General features: G+C 35.8%; 1 protein-coding gene across 12 annotated transcripts in view; it reads right to left on the bottom strand.

Moving 5' to 3' along the window:
- Positions 1 to 19225, bottom strand: part of LOC123551778 (synaptotagmin-1-like) — a 111132-nt gene that overhangs the window by 31756 nt on the left and 60151 nt on the right. For 7 of the 12 annotated variants that reach the window (XM_053541320.1, XM_053541319.1, XM_053541325.1 and 4 more), the window contains one exon: positions 5135 to 5346. In XM_053541320.1, the coding sequence (XP_053397295.1) occupies positions 5135 to 5324 (190 nt within the window). In that variant the 5' untranslated portion in view covers positions 5325 to 5346. Of the gene's footprint in view, positions 1 to 5134; positions 5347 to 8192; positions 8286 to 10424; positions 10572 to 19225 lie in introns of those variants that run through there. The other 5 variants (XM_053541324.1, XM_053541328.1, XM_053541326.1 and 2 more) reach the window with 3 other exon arrangements.

The raw sequence follows: 19225 nt of genomic DNA, 5'->3' as shown, positions 1-19225 counted from the left end.
AAATTCCTGTCTGGAAGTACTAAAAGAATTCATGTTTTTATTCTCATTGAAGTTTTCTTAAAGTCTTTTTTTCAGGGCCCTTATTCATCAAGGTTTAAATTCAGACAATTAGACTTTAGGTATCAGACCTGTAATGACAATCAGTCCATGATTTTCGAATTCTCTGGTTGTAATGAAAAAATGACCAAAGGAAGCTGAACGCCCATACGGAAGATATGCAATCACCTAAAAATCACAGATTATCATTACTGGTCCATTACTTTAAGAACGGCAAATACTCAATTTTCTCCTAACTTTGTCGACAGCAAAGTCATACTGCTGAAATTAATTTACTAAGCCATCAATAGCTGCAGAAAGAAGATTCCTGCACACAGTCATTTCAATCCATATTTATTTGACAACGCCAGAGTAAATCAAAAATATATCTTTGTAAAATCTATGTTTCAGGCTTAAAATATTAAGTATTATGTTTAAGTCATTTTAACACGCATTGCTATCTAGCTGTGGGTGAAACCTTAACATAGTCTTACATACCTTTGATTTGAAGAGAATTACTTGCATGCAAGAATTTTCATCAAAAAAATTGTTTACTTTGAATTAGATATAAAGCTGCAAACAAACTGTGTGAGCTTGTATATGTTGCATATATTATGTTTAATACAAACAAATATAAATATTTACTGTACAGGCTGTAAGCAGAACCTGACACTGGTAAGTGAATTGTGCACAAAAACTTGTCAGTCAAAGAAAATAAATTACTTACTGCCAAACATTTTAAATCACTTATATATATCCTCTCATAATGTTATGTTTTTGCCATTTTAAACTTAAACAGTTACCTAGTTACATTATATAATTTATACTGATGACTGACATAGTTGGAAAAGCTGTTACATATACCATACAATATGATTATAAATATGCAGAGCATGAAGTGCAGTTAATGATGCAAATATCACATAGCATGCATGCATGATTTGTGTCATTCTGTACAGAAGTCAAAACTGGCGCATACCACAGAAACTCATTTATAATGCGCTTATTTTTTAATGCTGAACAGAAAGTATGTAATTAATTTATACAATGGCAACTTTGACATTTTTTTTTTACAACTGTTTGCCATTTTGGTAAAGGGAAACTACTCTTAATACACTTGACTAAAAGCTAGGATTGCCAAAATGATTTGTAAAAAATAAAAACAGTTCATTTTCTTTTTTTCAAAACATAATTAATTCTGTAAAAATGAAATAATATTTAAAAGAAACAAGTGACCGAGTATTGCAGTGGCAATACAGAAGTGCCCAACCAGTGTAAAATTTTGTTAGTGCTTGTCCATTGTGGTTGTTGGCAACTGTTTAAAGACTAACAAGAGCACCGCCTTGCAGGTGCTGACGCTCATCTGATTTTTTTTGTGTAATAGAAATATTGTCCTACCCATGATTTTCTAAGTCTAAAAAGGGCCATCATTCTTGCAAAAAGCAGGATAGAGTTATGTTTCTTGATGTACAGTGTCCACTTATGATGGTGAAAAACTGTTGCAAGTTTTAAAGCAATAGCTTTGATAGTTTATGAGAAAAGTTGACTTAAATATAATACTCAACCAAGAAAATGATTTTCTAAGTCCAAAAGGGGCAATAATTATTGCAAAAAGCAGGATGGAGTTATGTTGCTTGCTGTACAGGGTCAGCTTATGATGGTGAACAAGTGTTGCAAGTTTCAAAGAAATAGCTTTGATAGTTTAAGAGAAAAAGTTGACCTAAACATAAAACTTAACCAAGAAATCTGATATTTTCTAAGTCCAAAAGGGGCCATAAATCTTGCAAAAAGCAGGACGGAGTTATGTTTCTTGCTATACAGGGTCAACTTATGATGGTGAACAAGTGTTGCAAGTTTTAAAGCAATAGCTTTGATAGTTTAGGATAAAAGCTGACCTAAACATAAAACTTAACCAAGAAAACTGATTTTCTAAGTCCAAAAGGGCAATAAATCTTGCAAAAAGCAAGATGGAGTTATGTTTCTTGATGTACAGGGTCTGCTTATGATGGTGAACAAGTATTCCAAGTTTCAAAGCAATAGCTTTGATAGTTTAGGAGAAAAGTTGACCTAAACATAAAACTTAACCAAGAAATCTGATATTTTCTAAATACAAAAGGGGCCATAAATCTTGCAAAAAGCAAGATGGAGTTATGTTTCTTGCTATACAGGGTCAGCTTATGATGGTGAACAAGTATTCCAAGTTTCAAAGCAATAGCTTTGATAGTTTAGGAGAAAAGCTGACCTAAACATAAAACTTAACCAGGCAACGCCGACACGCCGACAACCGCTCAAGTGATGACAATAACTCATCATTTTTTTTCAAAAAATCAGATGAGCTAAAAATGCTTCAAGGATTTAGTGGCTACAAAACAAAAACTATCTTTACTTAAATTTTAATAGTGAGCTTCACCTACGAGCATAGATCATGTACACAACATATTGTCTCATCATAGGGAACTTTTGTGTGCAGTATTAAGATAATGCATCAATGCACATAAAAGTTATGGAGTGGAAACAAATTTTTAATTTGATCTACAGTAGTGACCTTAATCTTTGACTGACAACCATGGGTCATGTGTGGAACAAACAGTCTACTAATGGGAAATATTTCAATGTCATAATAAAAAAAATCTTCCATGCAATTAAAAGTTATGAGGCAGAATCAAATTTTCACTTGACCTTAAACAGTGACCTTGACCTTTAATAGACAAGCATAGATCATGTGTTGACACATTGTCTTATCAAGGGGAATATTTGTGTGTACCACTAAGATAATCCATCAATGCATACAAAAGAAACAATTATTACTTGACCTTAAATAGTGACCTTGACCTTTGGCTACAAACAATGGTCATGTATGTGCATTATCTACATATTGCCCTCTATATTCATACCAGGTTTTATGAACCAAGCTTGAATACTTTTCGAGTAATTGCAGGACCCAGATTTGCGGACGTACAGACAGACGGACAAACCCTGTATTTCACCTGTAGGGGACTAAAAAACATTCAAATCATAATTATGACAATATTTATTCAAGATTGAACAATATTTTCAACTGAGTTCTGTGAACAACAACACTTTTTCTAAAGATTTTATGCTCTAATTAGGGTGCATATTAAAAATGGACACGCATAACAACATGGGTGTTTCCTGTATTTCTGACTATGGTGAGATTTGAGTTATTCCAAGATTCTCATCCAGATTTCTTCAGGAGGGAATTCAAATGAGTAAAACACCTTAATAAGTCTGCTGTGTTGTAAAAACCCAGAATATATGAGCCGTGCCATGAGAAAACCAACATAGTGGTTTTGCGACCAGCATGGATCCAGACCAGCCTGCGAATCTATGCAGTCTGGTCAGGATCCATGCTGTTCACTTTCAAAGCATATTGTTATTCAAGAAACCGTTAGCGAACAGCATGGTTCCTGACCAGACTGCGCGGATGCTGGTCTGGATCCATGCTGGTCGCAAAACCACTATGTTGGTTTTCTCATGGCACGACTCATATCAGGTTGGATCATTATAAAGACTGCATTAACTCTGCACAAAGTGGTCAGAAATTGAATTGACATGATAAAGGGACAATTCACTACTTTTTTCAATGAGGAGATTTATAAGACTGGACAAATGAACAGTACTGCAGGTGATAATAATCATAAAATGAAGTTGGTGTCAAGTTCATTTATGTAATATACAGTGCACAAAAATGTTTCAGTCTAAGGAAAACAAAAGTGTTCCTACATGCCAACATAGTTACATGACATTGTATTTATATACTTACAATGTACTGTATTAAAGTCAGAAAATTATACATCATGTTTATTATATGATTACATTAAACTATTCTCATCAAATTCAAATCAATGTTGGGATTCAAATCAGCTTGGACATGCAGGAAGACCTAGCAATACCTGGTTTCAAGGCTATAAAACTTAAGTCTGCAAACCAGTCCCAGAATGAAGCTTGCGATTGGTCAATTTCAAATTTATGCTCAGAATCAACCAATTAGATGCCAGAGGTTTGAGACTGGTCTAAATTCAGTTCTAATGAATGTTTCTATAACTTTTATTCCAGAGCTACCCATTTTAAAACAAGAGCTGTCACTACTGGTGACAAATGCCCCTGAAGCATGCCCAAGAATGATAAGCTCTATGCGTAAAAAATCACACATAATTTCGTGACCTTCATCTTGACCTAAGAGACAGACATTTTCAATATGGTTAACATTTATTTAAAATTATTTTCAAATCCCCTGATAAATGGCAGAGTTATGAACCAGACAAGAAAAACCTTTGACTTCTCAGTGTGACCTTGACCTTGGAGCTAGGGGTCTGGTCTTGTGCATGACACCTCATCTCATTATAGGGAACATTTATGCCAAGTAATTTCAAAATCCCTTCATCGATGGCAGAGTTGTGGACCGTACAAGCAACAGACCCTGTTAACCTTAAACCTCTAAGTGTGACCTTTACCTTAGAGCTAGAGGTCTGGATCTTGCACAAGACATGTCATCTCATTATGAGGAACATTTATGCCAAGTAATTTCAAAATCCCTTGATGAATGGCAGAGTTATGGACTGGACATGAAACAGACTCTGTTAACCTTTGACTTCTAAGTGTTACCTTGACCTTGGAGCTACGGGTCTGGGTCACCCACATGACATGTCGTCTCATTATGATGAATATTTATGCCAAGTAATTTCAAAATCCCTTGATGGATGAAAGAGTTACAGCCTGGACAAGAATTAACCGGACGGACAGTGCGATTTTAATATGCCCGCCTTCGGGGGCATAAAAAGTTACACCAGACAAAAAAATAATGTAAAATCTTTTACTGCTTATTATGACTTTTACCAGTTTGAGCTAGGCATCAACAAATATAATCTACAAATCATATTCTTAAAGCTCTGTTATAATCTTTAACTCAAATCCTTAATATATATATATATACATTCGATATTCTTACATCTCTAAAAATCTTCTAAGCTTTACTATATTGCTACAATCTGCATATGATATTCTAACACTGAGCTCAGTTAGTCTTTGAAACATATTCTTACAGCTAAGTAATTCAATCTACAAATCATATTCTTACATCTCTGTATTTGTTCCATGACTTGGGCTTCAAGTTTGTCTATACCAGATTTTTCTGTTCCCCCTGCTGCTGCTGCTGTTGTGACATCCAAACTGGTTCCGTTTCCTGCCACTGCAGCATTTGTTTCTGGCACATCTGGGTCATCAGGTGACCCTGCTGCGCGTCGCATCCTCATCAAGAAGGTGTCCATCGTCACACCGTTATGGACTCACCTGAAGAGAAAAATGGTTATCAAACTGATGGGCGCAAATTTGGAAAATGGGAAAAAAACAGCAAAATAAGTTCGCCTTGTAACGTCTGAAAAACAGATCTAATTGCTAGATGCCTGGAAGTATTTTCTAAATATGAAACAATTTAATAACTAGGTAAAGCTGGCACTCCAATGAAAAATTTTGACCTAAAATTTCCCCTGAAAATACATTAAGCCCTTTTAGTATAAACTTAATATTTGGAATCTAATTTTGTACAGCAGACATCATCCACTCTGGAACCATTTGTTGAATACTATCCTGCCAGTGGAGGATAAATCCAATTTATTTCCTAGAAATGGTTTCCGGACTTTAGCAGTAACTTAATGTTCACTCTCTAACTATGTATTATCCTAGATAGAATATGGAAACATCCTGAGCTCTGACTCGAGACGACATAATGTCTCAAAACCTGAAAAACTATAAAACGAGGGCTCAGAGCGAAACTAGTCTAAGTGTATATAGAAATAAAAGCAGATAGATTACTTTCGTGCTGAGCCCTCGATTAATGAGCACTGACCTAAACAGTTTTAAATGCTGAAAAGCACTGTAATTAGTAAGAAGGAAAGCAACAATATAAAGTTCGAAACATCAAAAATTGAATTTAAATACAATTAATTTAAAGAAATCATGCAGACATTTTACACAGTCGGCACAGTGATGTCATTGTTCTTTCTTTATATACCGGTATATTAGCATTACCAAACATAGTATTTATGCCAATTTTTTTCTAAAAATAAACAATATTAGTGTAAGATGAACATTAGATACCTTTAAGGATATATGGAACTTATAATAGACTTTACACCAAACACTCTTATGAAATTTCATTGAAATCCACACACAAGCTTTGAAGACAAAGCATAAACCTAAAATGCAGATAGATAAGACATACAAATGGCGAAGACAATACCGCACTTATTATATCTCCTATGAAACATTTGATCATAGTTAATATGAACTGGGTCAATACTGCTCTGAACAAGGTCTACATTCCCACTCAAAAAGTTGTGCTGGAAGCAAAAACCCCACTCCCACCTGACCATCAAAGCAATCCAAATATAGAACAAAGCAAACAAGATAAAATCGTTAATCCGTATCATTCCTACAGCAAACCATTCAATGTCTATCTTGACGGGAACATCAATGGTTTTTAGTTTCCCACTTGAGTTACAATCATTGATGAATGAAGTAAAAATTTCTCCAGAGACTTCTATAGAAGGAAATTGTACCCTAGCTGATTTATAGAAGTTCCTCTATCTATTCTACAACATGGCTGGATACAACAGCTCAGTTTGTCTTCCTACAGATGATGTTTTCAATTACCAGTCTTGATATATCGATGATCAAAGATGAAATCAATATCTTGTCCTTGAGATGAAATATTTTCCCTGTGGTTACCAGTAGTTTTCTAAAGCATCAGATTTCTTGGCATTGAACAAAATATTCTGAAAGTACCATACCTAGTACCTCAGAACGATGTTCTGAATTCCAAGTGGCAATTCTTAACCAATGATTTTTTGCCATCGATTTAAACTGGAATACCATTCTCTTTCGGTTCTAAATCCATTGCCCATATTGGACAGAAGCCATTCAAAAGGTTACAAGACAGCAGCCGTGCTTTATGGAGAGAATGTTTTCGCCTACAGCAGACACTGTTTTATTTATTGAGCAGTCCATAAATATTCTGAATATTTCAGACCACTATTCTACATTATTCATGTTACAAGTATCCTGAATCCTCAATGGGATATATGGTTCTCGTAATTGGACTTAATGTGGACCAAGATATGTATAAACTTGCCTGCACATGGTTACAATGAATTTTCTGTTGTGTTTAACCTCACTTTGACACAACTGAAGGTCATATGGTGAATTTCCAGCTCTTCAATGGTGGAGGTTGTTAGACCTGAGAATGACCAGTGACCTTCCAAAAGCCAAATGGAGGGTTTTCTCACATGAAAAAAATCTGCACCCCCAAACCAGGTTTTGAACTCACAGCAGTGATTGGCAAGTGATCTGATGTCTTAATAATTATGGCCACTAAAATTTTACTTCATCCACAACAATGATCATATACCTGAAGCAGAACATGCAAGTTATGGCTGGAATGCAAGTCCAACTAACCATATACCCTTCCAACAGTCTAGCAGTTTTTGAGCAGAACCGTTTATATTTATCATAATCTTGTAACAATTACCTTTCAAGTATCCAACATGTTGCAAAAAATTTTGAATCGCATATCTAAACTTGAAATAACACTGTCTCTGCATATATAATCCATTATATCAAATACCAATGATTTATAAGAATTTTTCAGAAGGACTCCTATGCGTCACAAAAAATTCCTACATACCCATTAAAACCACTATGAATACAGAGGAAACTAAATATATGAGCCGCACCATGGAAAAGCCAATATAGTGGCTTTGCGACCAGCATGGATCCAGACCAGCCTGCGCATCTGCCCAGTCTGGTCAGGATCCATGCTGTTCACTAACGGTTTCTCTAATTCTCATTGGCTATAAAAGCGAACAGCATGGATCCTGCGCAGGTTGGTCTGGATCCATGCTGGCCGCAAAGCCATTATGTTGGTTTTCTCATGGCGCGGCTCATATTGAGCCGTTTTATTATTACATTAGCTTTTAGTGTGTCAAGTTACTTCTGGAGAGGACCTAAATTACCTCAAATCTTTCATAAAATTTCTTGCATGTTCAAAAGCCTTTCTGCATGCAAAGTGCAGACTAAGTTATATTTTTTCCCCTATTCATTTGCCTGGCATTATTATGTTATAATCTAATACCACTCACCACCCTTAATCAGGTACTACAACAAGTGCTGCCACAGGAAACAGCGCGCTCGTCTATTTGGGAAGCTGGAGCTGTCACTAGAGTGTTTAATGACTGCAATTAGAATGAAGATATTGGACATTTGCTCGAGTCTGTGTCAAAAGAATTATTTTAATGTAATACGAGAGATAAACAAGAGCTGTCTCCGTAGGATGACACATGCCCCCGATGGCACTTTGAATGAATAGTTATGGCCGATGTTAGAGTTTAGGACCTTTGACCTACGGAGCTGGGTCTTGCGCGTGACACATCGTTTTACTGTGTCACATATTCATGCATAGTTATTTTAAAATCCATGCATGAATGACAAAGATATGGACCGGACATTCCCATCAATGCACTATCATGAAAAATGATCTTTAACGTCTAAGTGTGACCTTGACCTTTGAGCTACGGACCTGGGTCTTGCGTGTGACACGTCGTCTTATTGTGGTACACATTCATGCCAAGTTATTTGAAAATCCATCCATCGATGACAAAGATATGGACCGGACATGCCCATCAATGCACTATCTTTTAACATCTAAATGTGACCTTGACCTTTGAGCAACGAACCTGGGTCTTGCGCAGGAAACTTCGTCTTACTGTGGTACACATTCATGCCAAGTTATTTGAAAATCCATCCATCGATGACAAAGATATGGACCGGACTTGCCCATCAATGCACTATCCTTTAACGTCTAAGTGTGACTTTGACCTTTGAGCTACGGACCTGGGTCTTGCGCACTGCACGTCGTCTTACTGTGGTACACATTCATGCCAAGTTATTTGAAAATCCATCCATCGATGACAAAGATATGGACCGGACACACCCATGAATGCACTATCCTTTAACGTCTAAGTGTGACCTTGACCTTTGAGCTACGGACCTGGGTCTTGCGCACTGCACGTCGTCTTACTGTGGTACACATTCATGCCAAGTTATTTGAAAATCCATCCATCGATGACAAAGATATGGACCGGACACGCACATCAATGCACTATCCTTTAACGTCTAAGTGTGACCTTGACCTTTGAGCTACGGACCTGGGTCTTGCGCACTGCACGTCGTCTTCCTGTGGTACACATTCATGCCAAGTTATTTGAAAATCCATCCATCGATGACAAAAATATGGACCGGACACGAAAATTGCGGACAGACCGACAGACTGACAGACCGACAGACAGACAGACGGTTCAAAAACTATATGCCTCCCTTCGGGGGCATAAAAAACATTAAATAAGTATAATTCTAAGCAAAAAGGGGGATAATTCATGAAATATTGGTGCAACAGTGATTTTTGCACCTTGTGTCATATGATGTGGGTGATGATGTGGAATAACAAAATAAGTATAATTCTAAGCAAAAAAGGGGGTAATTCATGAAATATTGGTGCAAGAGTGATTTTTGCACCTTATGTCATATGATGTGGGTGATGATGTGGAATAACAACTTCAAGTTTGAATCAAATCCATTTAGTAATAACTGAGATATAGTGAAAAATAATATGCATCAACATTAACCTGAAAGTCTAAGTAAAAGGGGGGGGCATAACTCATGAAATATTGGTACCAGAGTTATGGACCTTGTGTCATATGATGTGGGTGATAAGGTGGAACAACTGTTTTAAGTTTGAATATATCCATTTAGTAATAACTGAGATTGAGTGGAAGTGCATCAAAACTTTAACCTGAAATTCTAAGTAAAAAGGGGGATAATTCATGAAATATTGGTGTGAGAGTTATGACCCTTGTGTCATATGATGTGGGTGATAATGAGGAATAACTTTTAAGTTTGAAACAAATCCATCAAGTAATTACAGGTGATGATGAGAAATAACTATTTTAAGTTTGAAACAAATCTACCAAGTAATTACAGAGATTAAGTGAAAGTGCATAAAAACTTTAACCAAAGTGCAGACGCGGAAGGACGCCAACACTAGGTCGAGTAGCATAGCTCTCCATACTTCATATAGTCGAGCTAGAAACATAGTTTGCAGCTATCCAAGTGACACAATGTGGATGTTTAACCCTTATGCTGGACAGGTTCTGCTTTTGCGACCAGTGCAGATCATGATCAGCCTGCACATCCATGCAGTCTGATCAAGATCTGCACTGTTCGCCACTCAGTAAGTATCTTTCTGATAAGCACCCCTTATAGTTATAATCCCACTAAGACAAGTTCTGCTGTATAAAACATTCAGTCTACATTACCTTAAACATTCTTTCTAACAGCTTTATTGTAGCTTAAATCTTTGAAAACATGAATCACTAATACAACTTTAATAACACATCCTCCTTTTTTGTTTAATCATAGTCTATATCCGGTTGAAGATATATCCTGAATTATCATTTAAACTCTTCCAGTATGAAACCAACACTTTTTTTTGCAATTTATCTGTTTACCTGAGTCTTCTAATATTACAGATTTTCATAAAAGTTTGTTATGTGTATCATATGATGAAATTATTTTCAACAATATAGTAGACAGAACAGCCAGCACTAGACTCCTGGTGTGAGAAACAAATATCCATTATGTTTCCCATTTGTATTGATCCAATACAAAATATTGATGAAACTGACTGCAATAGAACCCTAAATTACGAAAGACTGCTGGTGTCTTCTACAACTTGAAATTGTGAAGTTGAAATCGTAAATTTCTTTTTTTTCATTCTTCACAACTTTTTCCATAAAAAATGATATTGTGAAGTATAAAATCACGAACTTAACAAATTTCTCACTTCAAAACTACACAATGTGAAATCATGAATTACAAAATGTCACTGGAAAACAGTCTGCTCTCCAAATTCCCATTTATAAACCTGTATATAGTGACCACTGTATATAATGACATCCTACCTGGTATAGCCTATGAAAGTCAGTCAAAGGAATGGCCATTGTAAACAGGTTAATCTGTTCTTATTATGATCTGAAGCTTGAAAATGTTCTAATGAGTGATAGCCTGAAAGTCTCTGAACTACTCAATCAGTGATGTGACAAAATCTTCAGGTCTTGAGTTTTTGGCAATGTTTCACAAATACTCCCTTAAGAGCTGAAACAGCCTTGAAAATGATTGCCATAAGGAAATTTTGTCTGCAGATGCTTTTAAAATTGTATTAAGAACAACAAAATAACAGAATTTAAAGTACAAAGAACAATTTCTATTAAACAGTTTATTAAATATTTAAAGTGCCTGTTACTACCGGTACTCTATTTTGATGTTTATTTTCTGGTACACTGTGATGCATACTTTCCGAATAAAAAAAAAGACTAATTAATTTTTAACTGGTATTTTATAATATTCTTGCATAAAAACTACTTTTTTCACTGGATCCACTCATGTATTAACAGGAGAAAAATTGTGTATTAACAAGGCAATTCACATGCTGTTAACACAATGATTTTTATTTTTGAAATGCCTTTGCCAGGGACGGACATTTATTCCTGCGCAGAAGGAAATCTGGTATCTACATCTTGTTTCTTCCATAATTAAACCTCTCTTTGTAGCATAAAAGATGCAATCTAATCCATGGTATGTTTTGCCGTATCTGTTTGTGACCAACCCCAAACGCACTGCCCTCTCCCATACAGAGTCAACAATGCACTTACTGGCTTCTTCCCTCAGTGTGTTTACTCCCTTTTGAATTCAGCGTCGGTTCAATTTTTTGGCAAAAACCGTGAATATATTGAATCGCATGTAACTTGTGCGACTGTTTTTTTTAGGAATCATATTAATGATTTTGGGAAGTATCAGTCGATATGTTTTTATCTAATTTCTCACAGAATTCATATAAATCATGAAAACTTTTTCATGCATTTGTGCTCAAAATAACTTGAATGTAAAGTTATTATTCTTGAAACTGTTACTGTTTACCAAATTTTTAAGTAATATGCAAAATTATTTTTAATGTCATGTTTGTAATAACCATGCAGAAATAAAAACAAATGTTTAAAAACCTTCAATACATGCTTTTAGGTAGTGTTGCTGATTTGTGGGCCCTGAGTTATGAATATCTAAAACACGTTTAAATTTACCATTTCCTGGACCAACAGAATGGTAATTAAAAATAGTACCGGAATCGTAAAGACATCACATATGAAAACAATGAATTTAGTCTTTGTGTCATAATTTTTATGCAAGAATGATGACAATACACATAATGTTTTGTGTATTAACATCTGAAGAAACTGTGACCTTGACCTTCCGTCTCAGTCACAAACATTCCAACTGGCTTCTGCAGTCACGTTAAAACACATAAAAAATGTGTATCATCCCTATGATATATATTATGAATCTAGTATGTCAACAAGTCATATTAAAAAACTTCACGAGAAAGTCTCATTTTAACAATAACATTTTCATAATCATCATCATCATCATGATTACTAACATTATAAGCTTAAGTCATTATTATTTATATTATCGGTATTATTTGACAAGATGACCTGACCGTTACTCAGCAACTTTATCATATTGCAGCTGCTGCTAACACAGTGGGTGACAAATGCATTGATATATAATATTGATTATAACAAACTGTCATATGACTATCATAATTGATTAAGTAGATATAATATTTTGCCATGGCAACCCCTTAGTGCATTAAGGTCCTTGGAGCAGTTTTGATAATTTTGACTTTTTTCACATAAACAATGAAGCAAATATTATATTATAATTATCAGATTTATGTAGCTAGATGGGTCAAACTCAAGAACATCTCAGAAATATCCTGGATTAGGACTGGGATTCCAACCTTGACCGTGGAGTAACAGTCAAGGGTGTAACCACTAGACCACTAGGACATGATTCCAGGACTACAGTATCTGTTTCTCTATTTCTATATCTATAATGTGCTCATTTCCTTTTTTCAATCTATTGTGAATTGTTTTCCTAATTCTCTCTACCATGTACAAAATCTGATATCTTCATATCATTGCCATTTCCTGAGCTACAACATTATTGTTGGTCATGTCAGGACAGCTGATGGTAACATCTTGTTCATTCACCATTATTATCATCCATGTCATGCGACATACATATTAAGCTGTTGACAAAATATCCTCAAAGGAAATTACTTCACTGACGTCAATGTTATACACAGAATCAATAACAATCATCGGCAGATTGTATAAAATACATCCTACGAGAACCGAGGTGATCCTATAAACGAAGAAAAAATGAACTGTTTTCTAGGTAAAACAGTTCATACCTAGCCTAGTTAATGCATCTGTCACTACTTTAATAGGTGTATAAATCTGAGATTCCGTGTCAGATATTTACATGTACATTATTTCGCATAACAATAAATTTTCTCACCTTAATAAGTAAACTGAGATGACAAATTAATTATAATTTTATATATTACATGGCACCAAGATGGAAGATAGGCAAAAAAGAAAGAAAAAACGAAAAAAAGGCCAACCTGTGGCTTTTCCCTGTATTCCAATTATTCCAATATTACAATTCAATTTAACGTTACAATATATATGAAAAGTAGGCATAAGTCTTAAAAGAAAACCGAACATGAATAATTTTAAGCATCAAAAAATGCTGCAAATATTTACTTTACAGTTTTTATTTACACTGATGTATTTCAAAGGAGTATTCTGGTACTAGTTCCCCAATATATCTCAATAATAAAACGAAATATATGCCAATAATTCCCCCAATGATTATACCAGATCAATGGACTGCTAGCACCGGGATCTCCCAAGTCTCCTATTAAATCCATTCTCCCAGCTTCCCTATCAGGCAGAGTAAATACTGGTTAAGCATGTTAATGATTCTATTATGTCATTTTTCCAATAAACTATATTCTTACTAAGCAGTTAATTAGGGGAAGATCAATTGATCAATTTTCTCCATGGTTCCCACCAGTACCAGGATCAATAGCTCTGATGTCATCAAACTCTTTTATTACTTTACCAGCTGCTTCTTCCTGAGGTCACATGGTGTCACCTTGATCAATTACATGTTTAGTACAGATATCTTTAATCTTCACTTCAATGTCATATATTGTAAACAAGGCAAAGCTGCATTAAAGCAACAGATTCTTAGCTTTATTATATACCTATATAAATTCTGTAAAAAATCGGCTTGTATTTTACAATTAAATATGAACAGACAGACAAAAATTCCGTATTGTACCTTTTAAATTCCGTATTGTACCTTCCGTATTGTATGTTGCCTGACTATTTTCATTAATATGCATGATCCGACACATTTCTTTAAATAGCGCACATACAAAACTTCACTAAGTTCCATTTAATATCGATAAACATTGAAGATTTCGTTCAAGAACAAAACAAGAATCAAAATGGTAAAGGTATATAATAAAAGGGTCATTATAACAGTAGCTAGATCTGGGACTTTGTATTCGGCTCTCGTGGATTTTGCAAGGTCGGATCACACTCTGCGCTTGCGCGCCTCGTGAGATCCGATCTGGCAAAATCTACTCGAGCCGAATACTGCATCCCAGATCAAGTTACTGTTATAATAACCCTATTTTATTTACTTCTGATATAGAAATAGATAGCCAGCTGTATTCATCCTTTCCTGTTGTACAATTTGTGCTCAACATACTGAAAATATCATCTACATTCATAGTGAAAACCAACCTACAAAGTTAACACTGTCACTAGCTAGACTGTGTAAAATTTCAGACTAATTTGGTATACATGAAGACTGGTTCAAGTTCATCCATTATTCATTTTGGTATTGGAAACTTCACCCTAAGGAAACTGGGAATCAATTTCAATCTTGACCAATTCCCGACATGTCTGCTGTGTAAGATATATGAGCTGTGCCATGAGAAAACCAACATAGTGTGTTTGTGACTGGCATGGATCCAGACCAGCTTGCGCATCCTGGTCAGGATCCATGCTGTTCACTTTCAAAGCCTATTGCAATTAGAGAAACCATTAGCGAACAGCATGGAGCCTGACCAGACTGCGCAGATGCATGTGCAGGCTGGTCTGGATCCATGCTGGTCACAAACACACTATGTTGGTTTTCTCATGGTGCAGCTCAATTATGAAGTCTTGTCTTTGGTTCAATATCTTCCTATGAGGTAAATTTCCAATACTGACAAATCATTAATATTCTTGGGGGCACTAAATTCTGGAATAAGTCCAGTAAATCCTTATGATCAGCAATCACTTTGTCTTCCATCTCCAGCTGAGTCAGTAATGGTTACTTTGGTGTCTATATTCATCAAGTCAGCATCAGTTTCCTTTTCTATTGTCTTCTGCTTTGAGATATTTGATAATTGGCTCTAAGAATTTTATTATCATTTATTACATAACATATATGTATTCTATTCTTTTTTCGACAAAAATGTTTTCCAAAGCTTGCAGTCTCATGGAGGTAAAAGTATTTTGCTGAATAAGTAAAGACATGCAAATGTACTGTGTCAGTTTCAGGAACTGACAGATGCTGCCAAAGACAAAGTAAACTATATATACGATTTCTCTGGTACAGAAATAGCAGCAATGGCAAATTGTTTCTGATTAAAAGAAAACAACAACCACATCTGCCACACAAAAAGAATTTCTAAGTTCATAAAGCCAGACAAAGTAAATCAATGGAAAAATCAAGCAGAAATAATTCTGTTCAAAATGCACAAATATAGATGTTTGTATTCCAAATATATCAATAAAGCAATCTGATATCTAATGAATTACATACTTAACCTCTCTTAATTCATAAATGAAAATTCTCCAAATGTAGTTAGTCCTAGGCAAAAACATTTTCTTTAAAAACCTTGTAGCGTTGGTCCTGTACTAACAAGTGTAAGGTACACTACCATAGGCGATATTCCTAAGATAAATGAGAATTTGGAGTTTGAAGTGACAATCAAGAGTCCTAAGATAACTTTAAAGCAGTTCTGATAGTGAGGTTATAGATACCTTGGATGAGTGTAGGGAGGAAACAACAGTCTGTGAACAATTTCAAGTCTGAGCAGAGTGTATATAAAATGTAGCTGCCCACTATAATAGTTAAAGTTATCAATATTTGCAATAAAATAACTCCAACTTTCTTTCCAGAAAAGAACAGAATACAAATTTATATTTTAGGTACTGATTCCAAGTTCCTAAACTTGCCAAACAAGTTTTGTAATTTTCTGTATCAATTAAAGCAACCCAATCTGACTAAAGTACATCTTCAATTCACGCTACACACATTGGATCTAAAGATGTGCTACTGACAGCCTCGTTCTGGTGACCTTCCCTATAGAAAAAAGTCAGTGGTATACCAGCGGTTTCCGGTGGTTTCCAGTGGAATTCCACTGGAAGCATGAGTTTATAGTTATTCCACTGGAATTCGAGTGGTATCATCACTGGCATTCCACTGACAGTGGAGTTCTAGCGGAGTCCACTGGAATTCCAGTGGAGTCCACTGGCATTGAGTTTCACTGGAACCAATACCACTGGATTTCAACTGACCAGTGGCATTCCTATGAAATTTCTCTGTAATGTAAAATAATAATACTTAGATTATTTTTTCAAATGTTATCTTGAAACTTGTTCACATTATACCTATTTTTATCTCTGGGTTAGTAAAATCTCAGATATATAGCCTGTCGCCAGATTATATTTATTGAATTATCTGATACAATAAAATTTATTAATGTTATAATATAAACATCATTATTTAGAACTAAAGCCTTCCTATGTACACTCATATATGCCAAATTAATGTCCTCAAAAAGACCACCAAGTTTTCAATTTAAAGGGGACTGCAAATTTCTTCCAATTAAAATCCAATAAGGGTAGGATCATTTTTCAGGGTAACAATTTATAGTAGCACTGAAGATCTTAAAAGGGAAATAACTGGTGTTTACATATTTCGTCTGCAGAAGTGACATGAGTAGAAGATTTGTGAAAAATACCATATTATCATTTCATGAACATGGTTGTAGTGGAAGAAAAATTGCAGAATGATTTAAAATAGATAGTTGCACAGTAAATAAGTGTTAAAAGCATTTCAAACGTGCTGAAAATTTAGAAAACATGAATGTAAACCAGCGGGTGGGGAAATGTAGAAGTAAAAAAGAAGACAAATGTGAGATAAGGTGCTATTAAAGGTGGTGAAAACCAATAGAAGGAAGACTTTGATATTTGTTATGTAGCATCATCTAGTGGACCACTACCAAGATTATTCAAATTATTCCCTGAGGGTCAAACATGACTCCCCTAGGTGTCACATGGATTATGCAGACTTTTGTATATAGTGAAAAATTTTAAAATCTTCTTGTCAAAAACCACAGGGCCTAAGGCTTTCATGTCTGGTATGCAACACTATCTAGCGGTTCTTTACCAAGATTTTTCAAATTATGCCCCTGGAGTGAAAAGAGGCTCCACCCTGGGGGTTCCATTAGTTTTACATTATAGATTTATATAGGCAAAAAACTTGAAAAAAACTTCTTGTCTCAAGCCTTTGATATTTGGTATGTAGCATTGCCTGGTGGTCATCTACCAAGATTGTTCACATTATGTCCCTGGGGTGAAAAGAGGCCCAACCCCAGGGTCCCAAGTTTTGCATAAACTTGTAAAGGAAAAAAGACTTTAAAAATCTTTTTGCCTGAAACCACAAGACTTAGATCTTTGATATTTGGTACGCAATATTGTCTTATGGTCCTCTACCAAGATTGTTCAAATTATTACCCAGGTGAGGGGGGGAAAGAGGCCCCACCATGGGGGTCCCAAGTTTTACGCAGACTTATATATAGGATTTTTTTTTAAAAATCTTCATGTCTGAAAGTTCAAGGCCTTGGCCTTTGATACTTGGTATTTAGCATTGCCTAGTGATTCTCTTACAATTTATTTATTTATTTTGTTGGGTTTAACGTCGCACCGACACAATTTTAGGTCATATGGCGACTTTCCAGCTTTAATGGTGGAGGAAGACCCCAGGTGCCCCTCCGTGCACTATTTCATCACGAGCGGGCACCTGGGTAGAACCACCGACCTTCCGTAAGCCAGCTGGATGGCTTCCTCACGTGAAGAATTCTACACCCCAAATGAGGTTTCGAACCCACATCGATGAGGGGCAAATGGTTTGAAGTCAACGACTCTAACCACTCGGCCACGGAGGCCCCGATTCTCTTACAAGATTGGTCAAATTATGCACCTGGGATGAAAAGAGGCCCCAGCCTGGGGGTCATTTGTTTTATTAGTTTTATCAGGTGCGATGTTAAACCCAACAAAATAAATAAATTTATTAGTTTTATAGGAAAAAAACTTCAGAAATTTTCTGATCTTATTTCCTAGACTGAAGAACCCAGTTGCCCCTCTGAGTATGGGCACTTATTGGTAGAAACAATGTGATGTTCTACAAACTACACAAGACAATTTCACCGCTGGATTTCAATGGTATTTTACTGGAAACCAGTGGCTTTTCCACTCGATACCAGTGGTAAAACCAGTGGCTTTCCAATGGTTTCCAGTGAAATACCGGACAATTTTACCGCTGGATTCCAGTGGTATTCCACTGGAATCCAGTGGCATTTCCACTGAATACCAGTGGTAAAACCAGTGGCTTTCCACTGGTTTCCAATGAAATACCGGACAATTTTACCGCTGGATTCCAGTGGTGTTCCACTGGAATCCAGTGGCTTTTCCACTGGATACCAATGGTAAAACCGGTGGAAAACCACTGGTTTTCCACTGGATTCCATTGAAATACCGGACAATTTTACCACTGGATTCCAGTGGAATTCAGCTGAAAGACCAGTGGCATTCCACTGGAAATCCAGAGAAAATTTTCTATAGGGTTTCCACTAGCCTAATCAGAGTCTTACTTAAAACATTTTGTATGAGAAAATAGAAGTTTAAAATAATCTATATTTAGCCTGGGTTTTTCATATTTACAATTTTTATGACCACATCGCGACTATGCCCTTGTGTTTTGATAGAAATCATATGTCATGGTACGGACTTGGTCACATAAGGTGTCAGACAGCCAGTTAGCTCAGTCGGTTACTAAGGGCACTCACCTTGTAAGCAAGGGTCCC

This window comes from Mercenaria mercenaria, chromosome 4 (genome assembly GCF_021730395.1).
Source record: "Mercenaria mercenaria strain notata chromosome 4, MADL_Memer_1, whole genome shotgun sequence".
Taxonomy (NCBI): domain Eukaryota; kingdom Metazoa; phylum Mollusca; class Bivalvia; order Venerida; family Veneridae; genus Mercenaria; species Mercenaria mercenaria.
Note: the sequence above shows the minus strand (reverse complement) of the source record. Positions and strands in the feature narration are given on the sequence as shown.